At 42.0% G+C, this 16,824-nt stretch overlaps 1 protein-coding gene across 3 annotated transcripts in view; it reads right to left on the bottom strand.

The window, feature by feature from the left end:
* ADAMTS17 (ADAM metallopeptidase with thrombospondin type 1 motif 17) overlaps positions 1-16,824 on the bottom strand; it is a 172,489-nt gene that overhangs the window by 139,481 nt on the left and 16,184 nt on the right. For all 3 annotated transcript variants that reach the window (XM_081838768.1, XM_081838769.1, XM_081838770.1), the window contains one exon: positions 3,620-3,792. In XM_081838768.1, the coding sequence (XP_081694894.1) occupies positions 3,620-3,792 (173 nt within the window). The remainder of the gene's footprint in view (positions 1-3,619; positions 3,793-16,824) is intronic.

Genomic DNA, 16,824 nt, shown 5'->3' with positions numbered 1-16,824 from the left:
AGGCATTGAGTTCAGCCCTTTCTGTATCCCCTGTTTGCATTTCACCATCTTCTCCTCTGAGTGACCCCACTGTTTCTTTGTTCTTCCTTTTGCTACGAACATACCCATAAAAGCCTTTTTTGTTGCTTTTAACCTCTCTAGCAAGCCTGAGTTCATTCTGTGCTTTAGCTTTTCTGACTTTGTGTCTACACGTGCTGGCTATTTGTTTGAATTCCTCTTTGGTGGTTTCCCCCCTTTTCCATTTTTTGTACACATCCTTTTTTAATCTTTAACTCAGTTAAAAGTTCTTTAGATAGCCACCCTGGCTTCTTTAGGCACCTTCCATGTTTCCGTCTCATTGGTATTGCCTGAAGTTGTGCTTTTACTATCTCCCTCTTAACAAACTCCCAGCCATCATGAACTCCCTTTCCTTTTAGTATTACTGTCCATGGGATCTCACCCAGCACTTCCCTAAGTTTTATGAAGTCGGCTTTCTTAAAGTCAAGAAATTGAGTCCTAGTATGCTTGGCTGCTCCTTTCTGCTGTATAGTAAACTTCAGAAGAGCATGATCGCTCGCGCCTAATGATCCTTCCACTTCTACACCACTAACCAGGTAATCAACATTGGTTAGGACCAGATCTAAAATGGCTGTTCCTCTTGTTGCTTCTCCCACTTTCTGGACAATGAAGTTGTCTGCAAGGCCAGTGAGGAATCTGTTTGACCTTATGCTCTTGGCTGAGTTTGACATCCAGCAAATATCCGGGTAATTGAAGTCCCCCATTACTACTATCTCCCTTCCTTTTGCATGCTTGGCCATCTGTTCCAGGAAGGCATCATCTATGTCCTCCGTTTGGCTTGGGGATCTATAGTAAACTCCCACAATGAGGTCCCTGTTATTCTTCTCTCCCTTAATTTTGACCCAAATGCTCTCACTTTGGCTTTGAGAATGTAAGAATGGACTGGTGTTAGTTGAAAGCTCGAAGTTAATGAATTTGCTGAACTAATTTTTAAGTGGAATACAAAAAAGGGAGGCGTGAGGAAGTCAGGAAAATAAGTTAACTAAAGAGGAGAAGATAAAAAAGAGGGATCTTTGTTTTTCTGTTAATTGTCTGTATTTTTTTGTATTTTTGTATTTTTGTGTTTTTGTATTTTTTCCTTGTGTTTTTTCTATTGCTTGTCTTATAACTTTTTTATTGCTAAAACCTAATAAAATATCATTTTTTTTAAAAAAAGAACAGAGAGAAGAAATGCCATGGTGCATCTGCAGCAAAACAACCAGACACCTTCATCTGCCCCAGCTGCAAAAAAACATGTCTCTCCCGTCTCAGCAACCACAGCAAGCCTTCCAACAGTTTGACTTCACCCCTAAAGGTGCACTCCTCCATTGTCTCCCAAGATAGACAGATGCCAACCAGCCTTCAAATGCAGGGCCGTCTTTACCTGGGGGTGCAAGGGGTGCTGGGCACCCGGGCGCTGAATTCTGGGGGGCACCAAATGTATACCTAACTGTATACCGGTCTCTCTATCGGCAGCAGTGAAAAGCAATGGAGCAAAAGTCCCTGCCCACCTCCTCCATTGCTCTGTTACTCCGTAGCATCAAATATTCCCGAAGAGTCAGGAAACAAAAGCAGTTTTTTCCCGTTGCGTTGTTGTTATAGGTGAGCGATTTCCTCTCCCCAAAAAAGCTCAATAAAAGTTAATTTGGTGATAGCTAAACTAAATTTGGGGGCGCTAGGTGGATCTTTGTACCCCGGCGGCGCATATGCTAAAGACAGCCCTGTTCAAATGCCTCAAGCCAGCCTTCTCCAACCTGGTGCCTTCCAGGGTTTGGGATTACAAATCCAATCAACCCCAGGCAACGTAGTCAATGCTGAGGGTTGGTAGTGGTAATATACCCAAATATCTGGACTATAGGAAAAAGCCGAACAAAACACTTCCTGCACACAGACAACTAGCAAATCAGGGAGCCAGCTGTTAGAACTTGCTCTCTACAGCAAGGAATTTTCAGAGTTATGAGATTCTCCACCTGTGGTCCCAGGTGGAATGTACTACATAATTCTGCCAGACCATATGCCTTTGAACTCCTAGTTCTTTCACAGAAAGCACTCATCACCACCAAAACCTGACCCTCAGGTCTAGACCAAGCACCTAGAGTTCTCCATAATGGTTTCCCTGGGACATTTATTTTTTAAAAACAATATATTCATAAGTAAATGTTGTCGTAAGGCACAGTTCAAAGCTTTTAAAAGACATTTAAAGCAGAGATTTGGCTTTAGAAGCCCATCATCGGATCTGTGTCTTTTGAAATAATTTTTATTTTTGTTTTCTTTTGAGTTGCATCTATTTCCACCCCTAAATTCATATCCTCATTCAGCAGCTGCAAAAATAAAACCATATTTTGTAATGCTGGCTTTCCTTCCCAACAAACAGATATTAAATTGCTTTAAGCAGATCCTAGCTTATATATATATATATATATATATATATATATATATATATATATATATAAATATATAAACTATAAATATAATGTGTGTGCTAATATGCCATTTTAAGTCTTACTTTGTGGTTTGACTGTAAATGTAATGCCTTACAGCAAGGAGCCAAATTAATAAATCCCCCCCTCCCCGACAGCAATGCTCTATTTGCTTAAATCCTGGCATACATGCCAAAATTAACATTCTGGTTTCTTTTAGAAGCAGCTGTTCATCCTGCCATGTTGGAGTAGAGAAGAAACTAAACTCTGCAAGGCCAAAACCTGAACATTTATCAACATTCATAGGAAGACACCAATGACTCCTTGCACCCTTAAGCCTTGATGGAAGTTCATCATTGCCTTCATTGACCATTTGTAATGCAAAACTAGGTTCTACTTTTGTAATTTAACACTAACATTTGGGTGGGTAGTTAGTAGAGACAAGGGAGGCAATTATTATTTTTTTTTGCACTGTCAGAGGTACTAAGCAGATCCTACCTAGCATGGGAGGAGGAGCCATTCATTTATGTGGGCAAAAATAAAGGGGTGCAAAGGGGGACACATCAGGGATTGCAGATAAACTTATCCCATACTCTTGGCACCCTCAATTTCCTGGGGAAGGAGAGCATTTTGACTTTAAAAAATATGATCCTAGATAATAAATGTAGTTATTAATCTCCAATAACTTCAGCAGGTCTGTTCTGAGTAGAACTAGCACTGAATGCAGCCTAATGAATTTCTCTTCTTTGGTGCTCTTAACAAGAATCAATTTTCACTAATATATGCATTCTTAGGCACACTTTCCCCTAACACACACATTTTTGTACACAGCATTTGGAGGGGTACTAATTATCATATAAAAAGCACAAAAATGAATTGGTTAGAGTCGACACCCTAAATGTTGAAGTTGTTAGCTTAAGGAAGTACCGTACTCTGTGTTGCAAGAACCCTTTCTCTCCATCAGTATTACTTGATTCATTGCTGTGAAAAGAGAGCTCACAGACAATTACTGCACTCTGGTTGTCTAAGATGCAACTATGCCTGTCTAAGATGTTTCATATAAAAATGAATAAAGAGTTCAAACTCAAATACAAAAGCTAAGCATCAAAACATAGGACTAGTTTTGAATGCAGACACATCTCAAGGAAACCAAGTGAACCTACCATGTTCATCACAGTAAGAATGAATCTTTGAGCAGCATCTGCCCCATGGTACTGGACCATATCAGCATCTGCCACCACGAGTGTTTCCACTGTGTATTCATTTGTGAGCCGAATAGCATTCCTCCGCTCTCTCCAGTCATTGGTAAGCTTTGCCTTTTTTTGCCTCTTCTTTTCTAGAAAGCAAACAACATGTTCAAACATCTTTGTAGCACTATTAAATATTCTCCTTTGATGCTTTAACTTTGAAGCAACAAGTTTCCACTACTGCAATAGTTGCATTGGATTCCTCTGTTGTACCACATTCAAAGTAATCTGTCCACAAGGAACTGGAGCCCTCACACTAGCAGAGAGAGAATGTAGCCTATTGAAAATGATAGACATGACTTACCTAGGCCCATTAATTTCAGTGTGTCTGCTCTAAACATAACTTAGTTCACTACAACCCATGGACTTGGCTGAGAACCAGTGACACCTGACATGGCTTCCAACCATATATACCAAGTCATCATGGTTTCTCAAGCTAGTGATTGGGTGAAGTATCTCCATTGGCTCCCACAACTGTTCTGCTGAGTCCATATTCAGTGGTACATTCTCTTTTAAATTCCCCAGTGTAGTTTAGCTATAGGGAATAGACCTGCTCTATTCTGTCTTAGTCAGACCACACCTGGAGTACTGTGTCCTGTTCTAGGCACCCAAATTTAAGAAGGATATTGACAAGCTGGACCATGTGCAGATGAGGGTGACCAAGATGATCAAGGGTTTGGAAACCAAGCCTTATGAGGAACAGTTGAGGGAACTGGGTATACTTAGATTGGTAAAGAGGAGACTGAGGGGAGATGTGATAGCCATCTTCAAACATCTAAAGTGCTGTCACATGGAGGATGGAGCAAGCTTGTTTTTCCTGCTCCAGAGGCTGGGACTTGAACCAAAGAATTCAAGGGACAAGAAAGGAGATTCCAACTAAACATCAGGAATAACTTTCTGACAGAAAGAGCTGTTTGACAGTGAAACAGACTTCCATGGACTCTCCTTGCTTGGAACAGAGTTTGGGTGACCATTTTACGTGTATGATCAAGTTGAGATTCCTGCATTGCAGGGAATTGGACTAGATGACCTTCCAACTCTACAATTCTATGATTCTGCCTTCCTAACCAGACTAGTAAACTATTCATTGCCTCAAAACAGGCTGCCCATTTCCCTTGAGCAAGGATCTTTTAAATAATACAACGGTCATGGCCTCTGCTGCCACTGTGGGCCCCTCAAGGCACACCTGAAACCAATACCCTTCTGCTCATTCGTACTTCCATTCTGTCTTGTCAGTGCCTGCATTTGTTCACATCCAGTCCATCCTCTGTCAAACTGTCTGGCAACCGTTTTGCTATATTGCTTTTCTGCCTGAGGCACCAACTATCATCACTCAATATAGTTTTCTCCCCCCACTTCTAAACTGAAGCAACAGACAAGAAATTGAACCCCACCACACACCCTCCTCCTGAAAAAGAGAAACACACAGAAGCAAAGAGGAAAAAATGCATGTTGTGGAAATACCCTATTGTGATAAAGATCTACCATATATTCACTTTTTTTGAGATGGTAATGAATAACAACAATTTACACACCAGTGGCTTAATCCCACTAGGCTTGCCTGGGCAAATCCTCATCCTTCTCTGTGTGTGTGTTCAAAAAACAGGATATAGATTATTAAGCCAGATATACAGCCCACCGTATTCACAGAGGTTTAGGGTAGGTAGCAGCAAATTTCCACAAAGTTGGAGGGCTTCTATTGGCAAAGGGTTAGCAATTTAATTCCATTATAAACACCAGCAAGACCACCTCCACTCAAATCAGACCTGGTTTGTCCAGGTTCAAGGGAGAGAGAGATGCCGTCCCCAGTTACCCAGAATAAATCTCTTAGTAGCTCAGACTAGCGATAAACATGGGTTGTTACCAAGCACTGTGTGCCAATGAGGGAAGGTTTCAGTGCCTGGGCCTTTTTAATTTAGAGAAAAGACAAGTGAGCTGGTACGTAATAGAAGTTTATAAAATAATGCATGGCATGAAAAGAGTGGGCACAGAAAGGTTTTTCTCAACTGGGATTAAATAGAGAGAAATGCATGGACATTGCAAGAGAAAGAAAAAAACTTGCATGCATGAAAAGCACTGATTCCACAATAAACTCAAATCTGGAAGCATCCTGAATAAGCCGAAACAATGAGACAACTGGCCCTCATTAAATGGTTTGTAGCCTGTGTTTGTTGTGGGTGACAAGTTGTGCAGGCCTGACCCAGGAGGAAGAGTTTGTTCCATCCTAATTGTTCAGTCTCAAAAAAATAATAAAAAAAAAATCATTTTCCTTTTACCACCCCTGGTTCTCACAGCTAGTAAGATAGACTGGCAAAAATCCTAATGATTTGCGCAGGAATCTAAGTAAATGTATACAGGACTCAGAAGTTGAATGAGGCTGAACAAAGCTTTTACACTGCAGGAGATGGGTATTTATGCTTTTCAGTTCTTACCCAGCAATAAATTTTGCCAGGTTTAAGAAGCAGAGGATAAGCGCTATTGAGGAAAAGCAGCTTGCTAAGATCTGCTAAACATTATAGGATTTGCCAGAAACTGTTCAAATTGCCTGGCAGTGACAGCACACACTTTTGCCTTATCAGATTTGCAAGACGTAATTCTTCTGCAGCCACACGAAATAAGGATTTCTGTACAATACACTATACCCTTTGCACCTATCTATCTATCTATCTATCTATCTATCTATCTATCTATCATCTATCTATCTACAGTATCTATCTATTTATCATCTATCTCTATCTATCATCTATCTATCATCTATCTATCTATCTATCTATCATCTATCTATCATCTATCTATCTATCTATCTATCTATCTATCTATCTATCTATCTATCTAATCTATCATCTATCTATATCTATCTATCTATCTATCATCTATCTATCTATCTATCTATCTATCTATCTATCTATCTATCCCTATGAGAATTCAGGATTGCTCAGTCATTCCAGTTGTGACCTGCCGTGATTGAATTACAGTGGTACCTCGGGTTAAGTACTTAATTCGTTCCAGAGGGTCCGTTCTTAACCTGAAACTGTTCTTAACCTGAAGCACCACTTTAGCTAAGGGGGCCTCCTGCTGCTGCCCCACCGCCGGAGCACAATTTCTGTTCTCATCCTGAAGCAAAGTTCTTAACCTGAAGCACTATTTCTGGGTTAGCAGAGTCTGTAACCTGAAGCGTATATAACCTGAGGTACCACTGTACAAGAAAAGTAGATCTGCTCTTAATGAAACCCCTTAAGCCCCATGCCCGACTCCTCCTAATTTAACCCAGGTCACAGACACCCCCCCCCATAACCTTCCCCTATGAACAGTTGCCCAGGTAGGGGGCAGCCAGGTTGCCCCATCCCCTCTGCAAGTCAAACACTGAACGAGGGTGGATCTGAATAGGCAGCCAAATTAAACAAAAGCCATACACAGCTGGAGACCAGACTGCCCTCTTCTGCCAGGCACAGGGCCCACCAGCAGACACAGGGAATGAGATATGGGCCAGGGGTGAGGTTTCAATAGAGGTTTGGGGGCCAAATATTGCCCTCGCCCCATGCAGCCTTCCAATACTCATGAGGGGAGGGGGGCTGCCACCCCCCCCCCGATCCTCCTCTAATTTGAGGTACTGATGCTCAGGCAAGTCGTAAAGAGTTACTATGATGCCACTTTAAACAGCCATGGCTTCCCCCCAATAATTCTGAAAGGCATATTTTGTAAAAGGTGCTGAGGCCCCCTCTTTCCCTCACAGAGCGACAATTCTCTGAGGGGTTTAACGGTCAGTCCGTTCCCCCAGGGAATTCAAGGTATCACTGCCCTTAAACTAGAGTTCCAGAAACATATTTTGAGGGGGGGGGGGGGAAGAAGCCATGACTGTTTAAAGTGGTATCATAGTATAGCTTTACATGTATGCTTTGAACATGGCCTATGTTTCCTATGTGGCCTATTGCTAAATTTGAGGGGTTCAAGAAGCAAATACAGCTGGAGTTTTCCCCCTCCACCATACAATAATTCTCAGCAAAAAGTTAGGTTTTTCTTTTTCTTTTAAAGGCTGCGGAACCAGGATTCCAAACTGATAACCGGGCAGGGCTGCCTCCCTTGGCAGTCATCAAAATGGCCCGCTACCTTGTTTAGCAGAATATGGGCTCTCCAAGTGGAGGGCTGAAGCTTCACATTTTCTGTTGAAAGTGCTGCACGTCCAACCTCACTCCAACACTGCCACCCCTCTCTGCCGCTCACATCACCCCCACCACCAACTCCTGGCTCATAAGCTACAAAGTGTTTCACGGGACCCAGTATGAGGGAAAACTCAAGAGCTGTCCGTTGATGCTGGCTGTCAAAAGATTTTCATTATTGAGGTGGGAGAAGGTTTGCCGGTTGGCAACTAACTTGAGGCAAACTGGAAGAGGAGAGGAACAGCTGCATGCTGGGAGTTGGCAGCCATGACGGCTGGCATTCGGAGTGCCTTTGCATCCAATGCCCACTTGTTCCTCACCAGATGATGCAAGTGTGAGGAGAGTTCTGTGGAATTTTTCAGAACGTTCCTTCAAGCACTCTTCTTTCCCACCGCCTCTCTCTCCCACCAACCTATTCTCCATGCTTAAAGCCCTACACTGTATTTCTTTCCCTTTATTTGAAAGAGAGACAGAGAGGGAGAGAGGGAGTTATTCTGGTCTCATAACCCAGAGTAACTGCTATGAAGTACGGCTGGAGCTGGACACAACAAAGAAGAAAAAAGAAAAGAAATCTGTGCCTGACAATGAGCAAGCCTTCAAAAAGAAATGTGTCAAACTAACAGAGGAAGAATGGCCACATTCACACCATACATTTAAAACACCATGATATCATTTTAAACAGTCATGTCTTCTCCCCAAAGAATCCTGGGAGCTGTAGTTTGTTGAGAGTGGCTGAGAGTTGTTAAGACCCCTATTCCCCTTCCAGAACTACAATTCTCATCCTGAACTAAGCCCTAGTACGGAGTTTCCTGGGAAGAGAGGTTGACTGTTAAACCACTCTGGGCTGGCTGACAGCCAGCAGAAGTTACCCCAAGAATTCACAACTACAATGAGGTTGGGGGAAAGTGATCCCAGATCCTCCATTAAATGGGATAAAGATCAGCACTGTCTTTTACTCAACCGTGTTTTTTGGGGACTTGGGCAGACGTTAGATGTTCCCACAGAGTGATGGAAAGGGCCACAAACAAGAGTATTTGGAATTCTTTTAGTGGGGCTGAAAGGATCCTGCAGGCATTTGTTGGACTGGCCTGGCCTCCAGTCATTACAAGACTGAAGAAGGAAGCTCTCTGAAAACCTCCAGCAGCACTGAAGAAGGCTGAAGCCACAACAGCACATCTCCCCTTTCTCCTCTGGTATTATCTGATTTATGAACCTTGGAATGGCATTCCTTCTGTGAAGCCAATGAAACCCCAAGCTAAAATAAACAAATAGCCAAACGGGCGCTAAAAGCCATGCAGCTCAGATGTTTAAGTGTGAGCATGAAAGTCATAAAACCCAAGCAGACCAAGTGGCAGAGAAATGTACATAACAAGCATCAAAATCTGAGGTTTTTAATGTTTGATGTTTTATTGTGTTTTTAATATTCTATTGGAAGCCACCCAGAGTGGCTGGGGAAACGCAGCCAGATGGGCGGGGTATAAATAAATTTATTATTAATATAAATTATTATTATTATAATTGCGGAAGGCTCTTTCAAATGGTGATGTTGCAGAGCTGGGTAAAATGCCAGGGACTGACTCTTGGAGCATTCTGCATGCATAGCATATGCTCTACCCACTGAGCTGAGGGTCCTTCCTTATGCAAAGCAGGAGTAGCAAACTTTCTTTCTTTCTTTCTTTCATTAATTCATTCATTCATTCTATAATCACATTGCTCCAAAGAGCTCAAATTGGCCCCCTCCCCTCCATATGATCCTCAACAACCCCTCTATGAGGTAGATTAGGCTGAGAATTTGTGGCTGGCCCAAAGTCACCCCACTGAACTGGGTGGCCAAGTGGGGATTTGCACCGCTTCCCCAGGTTTATTTAGTATTTAGCGTATTTAACCAACTGCACGATATACAGTGGTACCTCGGGTTACAGATGCTTCAGGTTACAGACTCTGCTAACCCAGAAATACTGCCTCGGGTTAAGAACTTTGCTTCAGAATGAGAACAGAAATAGTGTGGCGGTGGCAGGAGGCCCCATTAGCTAAAATGGTACCGCAGGTTAAGAACAGTTTCCGGTTAAGAACGGACCTCCATATCAAATTAAGTTCTTAACCCAATGTACCACTGTAATCAGCCTTAGCATCCTGAAATAAGCCCTAGTACAGAGTAAACTGCGTACATTTCATTTTTTATATAGAAAAATGCAACAGTGATGACGGCAACATAAGAAAAGCCTCTTGGATCAGACCAGTGTCCCATCTAGTACAGCATCCTATTCTCACAGCGGCCCACAAGCAGGACCTGAGTGCAACAGCACTCCTGCAGCCTCCAGCATCTGGTATTCAGAAGCACATTGCCATGAGTTTGTCTAAACCATGGGTAGGCAAACTAAGGGCCGGGGACCGGATCTGGCCCAATCACCTTCTAAATCTGGCCTGTGGACAGTCCGGAATCAACGTGTTTTTACATGAGTAGAATGTGTCCTTTTATTTAAAATGCATCTCTGGGTTATTTGTGGGGCATAGGAATTCGTTCTCCCCCCCCCAAAAAAATATAGCCCAGTCCCCCGCAAGGTCTGAGGGACAGTGGACCGGCCCCCTGCTGAAAAAGTTTGCTGACCCCTGGCTCTAAACCTCTTTTAAAGCCATCCAAGTTGGTAGCCATCATTGCCTTCTGTGGGATTGAATTCCATAGATTAACTATGCACTGTGTGAAGACATACTTTCTTTTACCTGTCCTGAATCTATCAACATTCACCTCCCTGATTACAGTATAGTGATATGCAAAGAGCTTGTGGCTCCCTCCTTGTCTTTCCACCGGCAGATGACAACTTTCTTATTCTGACAGGTTTTGGGGAAGTGGCTGTTTTGAAGGAAAGGGCTGTTGCTGTGATGTTTCACTGTAAATATTTATAAGTTTTAAGTCAGGGGTCAGCAACCTTTTTCAGCTGTGGGCTAGTCCACCATCCCTCAGACCATGTGGTGTGCCGGACTATATTTTTGGGGGAAATATGAACGAATTCCTATGCCCCACAAATAACCCAGAGATGCATTTTAAATAAAAACACACCGATTCCCGGACCATCCACGGACCGTATTGAGAAGGCAATTGGGCCGCATCCAGCCCTTGGGCCTTAGGTTGCCTACACCTGTTTTAAATGATATTGTGTGTTTGTAATAGATATAGATAGATAGATAGATAGATAGATGATGATAGATATAGATAGATAGATAGATAGATAGATAGAGAGATAGAGAGATAGATAGATAGATAGATAGATAGATAGATAGATAGATAGATAGATAGATATAGAGATATGATTAAATTGCTGTTTTACAAATTGCTGTTTTTTATATGATTAAAAGCTTTTAGCTTTTTCTAGTTTATCTGTAAGCCGCCTTGAGTCCCTGTCAGGGAATTATTAAACACATATACTGCTGCTGCCACTACTAATACTACTAATAAATAGCTGGCATCTCTACTACCTCCCACTCTCCATCCCACCAGCAACAGACAGTCCAGAAGGGATCCCAGCTGCAACTCTTGGGGAGGGGCAGACTCCCCTGTGCTGTCCCCAACTGCATTATTAACAAGTAGTCTCCACTGTAATCCCTAGTAATGTAAGCAAATACCTTGGACTACCCAGGCAGCAGATTTGCTGAGTAAGGAGATGTCAATTTACACAGCCAAGCTATACGATTAAGCTCCCTGACCCTGCAAGTTCAGCATTCTTCCCTTATGAAGTGGGGGGAGAGAGAGAGAGAGAGAGAGAAAGGATGGCTCCACTGGGGATAATTCAATACCAGCTCTCAGGTTGCTTAAGAACCCCAAGTAATCAGAACGACTAAGGTAGAGGATGAGCAACCAGCAACCTGAGCTGCCAAGTTCTGCCCTCATCCCTCTTGCCAGCTTATTGATGTGTGGGTGTGGGTGGGTGTATAGGAAGAGATGGTTATAGCCATGGAACTTGCCAGGATTCCATTGTGGGAAACTGAGGAGGTGGGGCCTTAGCTCACCACCCTCTTAACTTCTCAAAGTGTCCCTGAGAGTGTCCCCAGAGTGTTGACCAAGTAACTATAGGAAGCATTTTTTTCTCTTTCTTTTTAAAAATTGTATCTGTGCAATTGCACAACCTTCTGAGTTGTTTTTATAATAATTTTTATTAATTTTACATTTTTTTCAAAACTTAATACCATTTTCATAAAACAATACAATAAACTTTTGGCTATATGTGCCTAAGACTTCCCTCCTCCACTTGGTTTAAAATACAGAACCTAAATTGCTGTCTGGGGCTGGGTTTGTGGAACACTTCCTGCCAGTTTTAAAACGACTGTGCTGGTGCCGCCTGATTTGTTTCCAAGCAACATTCAACATGCTAATCTTAACATTCAAAGCTCTAAGCTATTTGACTACCTCCTTCCACATGAACCTGCCTAAGTATTAAGGTCTTCTTTTAAAGCTCTTCTCTAGGTAACCCTACCTTCAAATACCAGGCAGATGATGCCAAGAATATGTCTTTCTCTGGCATGGCTCCCTGCATCTCTAATATTCTCCCCAAGAAAGCTCACCTGGTGCCAAGATGTCTTTTTCAGTTCCAGGTTTTGCCAACTATTTTATATCTGGGAGCTATTGTTTTTAATCTTGGTTACTGTATTTTAAAATGATGCTTTATATTTTTATTTAATAGTGTTTATTGTGTTTTTATATCTTCCATGCGAACATGAGGTTGTGTTCTCTGCCCACTTGGATGCTATACTCCCATAATAATTTATTTGGAGCCCAAGTACTGTATTCATAACAGAGATGGCTAAGCTGGTTCCCTGGGGCTGGGGGGCTGGGCTGTGAAGCATTTTTATCTGGCCCTCATCTGCCCTATGTCACACTCACATTTAAGGCACATGCCCCTGCTCCAGTTTGTTAAGAGTGCTGGGAATTGTAGCTCTGTTAAGGGTAAACTGCAGTTCCCAAGATTCCTTCAGGGAAGCCATATGCTTTAAATACATGATTTGACCAAAGTATGGTGGGGCAGAGATTGCCTACAGTTTCACTTTCAGAAGTTTTCCATAGTTGGATGAGAAATAAATATCTCACGTACTATGGGATAGACCCTAATGTTATAAGGGAAGAGGTGTAGCTCAGTGGCTGAGCATCTATTTTGTACACAAAAGGTCCCAGCTTCCATTTCTGGCATCTCCAAACAGGGTTAAGAGAGACCTTGGAGAGTCACTGTCAGCCACTGAAACTAGATCCACCATTTGTCTGACTTGGTAGAAGGCTACTTCTATGTTACTGTCTCATAAGAACATAAGAAGAGCCACCTGGATGAGGCCAAATGCCCATTTAGTTCAGAATCCTGTTGTCACAATGGCCAACCAGATGCTACTTTGACATCTCTAGACTGTAAGCAGCCTATAACTGGAAATAACCAAATAAAGGAAGTCTGAAAAGCAGGACCTAGGCAGGTCAGCACTCTCCTTACTTGTGATTCCAAGCAACAGGCATATGGAGGCATGCTGCCTCCGTTGTTGGAGACAGACCACAGATGTCATGGCTGGAGGCTCATCCACTGAACTCCACACTGAATAGATATTTGAACAGAAACAGCAACCTCCACACCACCCTGGCTCTAACTGCTCGCCACAGGAGTTGTGTTACACTTGCAGCCCTGGACCACTAAAGTTGTTCACCTATAAATTACGCTATTTAGTGTTGTCGCTTAATAAGAAGCCAAAGGTATTGGGGAGTGGGGAGTTGTTTTAAAACGGTGTGCCTTTTTATTAGATTCTTAAATGATTTAGCATGGTGTAAGGGAATTTCACATGGGCATCCAAGATGGTTGAAAGCTCCACAGCCTATAAACTGAATTCGTGATACATTGAGCTCAAGCTGTCATCAAAAAATGCACTCGTTAATATTTCAACAGATACTTCCTAATATGGGATAATAGAGGTTTCATTACATTGCATTCTATTTTTAGTATGTGCAGCCTTTGGCCATAACAATGGGTTTTTCAAGCCAAGTTAAACCTACAGGAAAAAAAATAACATGGTGGAGAGAGAATCATTAAAAATACACGGGGTGGAGAGGACTTAATGCTGGAATAACATGTGGTCACAATTAATAAGTGTTTGGAGAAATGGCCCACATGTGATACCTGAATATGTATACCTGGACACTCCCTGGAGCAGGGAGATGAAATACTAAACCTTATCTGGAAATTTCTAATTTTTGTTTTTTAATTTCAAACTTTCTGGCACTATGTTGGAAATGCAGTTATAGGCTTACAAATTTAGAGATAAAAGTCCTTTGGGCAATCTTAGATTCATTGCTGGATCATTCGTGTCTACAGGTTGGATTACTGCAATGCACTCTACGTGGGGCTGCCCTTGAAGCCCCGTTTAGAACTGGTTGCCAGTTCATTTCCAGTCCCAATTCAAGGTGCTCACATTAATGTTTAAAGCCCTAAATGACTTAGGCCTTCCATACCTGAAAAACCGCCTAGTTCCCTACAGACTGGGAAGGCAAAAGACAAAGAGCCCAGCAACAGTTGGAGTCGGAGTCAATGACATGCAAAGCCAGCTGATTCTAGTTTTTCCTCAATGAGTTCTAGATTAGCAACATTGAGACGAAGGAGGAGGAAGCTGAAAGGCAGTGGCACCTCCTTTATTGGATATAAGTAAGAAGGCAATTGGACGCGGGTGGTGCTGTGGGTTAAACCACAGAGCCCAGGACTTGCCAATCAGAAGGTTGGCAGTTCGAATCCCCGTGATGGACTGTGCTCCCGTTGCTCAGTCCCTGCTCCTGCCAACCTAGCAGTTCGAAAGCACATCAAAGTGCAAGTAGATAAATAGGTACCACTCCGGCGGGAAGGTAAATGGCGTTTCCGTGCGCTGCTCTGGTTCGCCAGAAGCAGCTTAATCATGCTGGCCGCATGACCCGGAAGCTGTATACTGGCTCCCTTGGCCAATAAAGAGAGATGAGCGCAGCAACCCCAGAGTTGGCCATGACTGGACCTAATGGTCAGGGGTCCCTTTATCTTTAAGAAGGCAATAGGTGGGGCTGGCTAATGGCAGGATGAGGTTGGTAGAGCAGGGCCTTGTTGGTCCTAATGGACCAGTCTTGAAGAACATGATCAGTCTAGAACATATCAAACACACATACACTGTGCACTACAGGAGAAGAGCAGTAATGAAAAATTATTTCACTACTACCGATCTTTTCGCAGATATTACAGGTTCTCAAAGAATTACAAGGTTCCCAAGGAAAAAAAGACCCTTGCTCAGAAACATGCATTGTTTGCATTTATATTTGCTTATGCAGAAAGAAGTGTTAGCATAAAGTTAGCCCACTTCTTAAAAATACGTTTACTCTGTTGTAATAAATTCCTACCTCTCTTTAGAGTATGACTCGAGGCTTTAAATGAAGAATGTGGTTCAGTTGAGCCAAATTTTAGGCAGTTTAACATTTAAGAGTAATTTATGAGCTTGGTGTCATGAGCATTAAATTATCGCTTTTCCTCAGAAGATGATCTGCCTTGTTTCACACTCTTGAGCCGCATTTTATAAGAAGTCCTTTCTAGGTAATGGGACTTTAAATCACCATTTAAGACCTTTGGAGCAGACCTTAAGAAAGGCACGTCAGATTTCCTAGAGAAAACACCACATTTATAGCTAATCTAAGAAGGCATGCCTTTCTTTTAGTGTCTGATATCTACACTTACTTAAACAAGAATGTCATCCTTGGCCCCAGTAAATACCTGAGATATTCTTTTCTCCCATAAATGTAACATAACTTGTATAGCTGTTTCAGAACCCACAAATTAGAGTCTCTTTTAAACATAAATCAATCAGTTTATGCCAGAGCTATTTTTAACATTTAACCAGATTTTTCTGCAAAGTGATAGAATCCATTTGCAAGATTGCCACTTTTTGGTCACTTCCGTTATCCACAAAAGAATTGCAAGCAAATGACCATTCTTTTCCAGCAATATAAATGCACACAGAACTATAGTTTGTACATCAAATTCTCAACTCCATAAACTGCAATTCTGCCAGAGCTGAAAAAATAAGACTCAAGCTGTTTATGCCTAGTTATGAAGAAGATATTTGAAATGCATTGGGTTCAATATACATATTTATTTGCAAAGCTTCATCCCCCTTTTTTATCTCCTGTATTTTATGTCTTCCCATCTAGTAATACATTTCAAAATATAACATCACAATGCACACACTTACCACTCCTTTAGTCACACATGCTTATCTTCTAAACATTCTAATCACAACATTGTAAATATTGTCATCACAAGGAAGTAGATACAAGACCAAGATAAATTTTGCTGGTCATCAAAGCTCTTTCAACAGCCTACCCTAAAATACTTGAGATTTTTTTCCCAAGTTCCTCCTCATACAAATATACACATTAATTTTCATAGCATGAAAAGCATGTCCTTACATATATTTTTCAGCTTCTGCTCTGAATAACTTAAGTTTGTGCCTAAATGTGACAGCCTAAATACCATGTTCTGGAACCAAAGGTCTCTTATAGAATCCTGGCCAGCTCCTGCCTGCACTGATGGGTGCCATTCTAATGAGGCCTTTGATTCTCATAAGAACCTTAGGAAAAGTGCTCCAAGATCACTTGGTCCCCAAACCATGTCATAAGGAATAGGCTCTTTTGTGTGTCACAGCAGATTAGGGTTTCCCCACCCTCTCCCCTCTTAGGCACAAAAACGTTAATCCAAACAAGACAGGAGTCAATTAGGTCATTAACACACTAAGCCTATTAGAAGCCATGACATCACATCTTTCTTGAAGCAAAAGGGAGAAAAAGCAATCATGGTTTTTTAAAAAAATGCACAGACACACACAAATAAGAAAAGAGCCCAAGGACAGTTCATGAAATTTAAGATTCACTAGGCTAGCTGGAAAATACTTAGTTAGAAGATACTGTAACTATTGCACTTAACTAGGGATGCG

The sequence above is a fragment of the Podarcis erhardii genome (genome assembly GCF_964252035.2).
Source record: "Podarcis erhardii genome assembly, chromosome: 14".
NCBI classification, from domain to species: domain Eukaryota; kingdom Metazoa; phylum Chordata; class Lepidosauria; order Squamata; family Lacertidae; genus Podarcis; species Podarcis erhardii.
The sequence above is the reverse complement of the archived record's forward strand: the minus strand, read 5'-3'. Positions and strand labels throughout refer to the sequence as shown.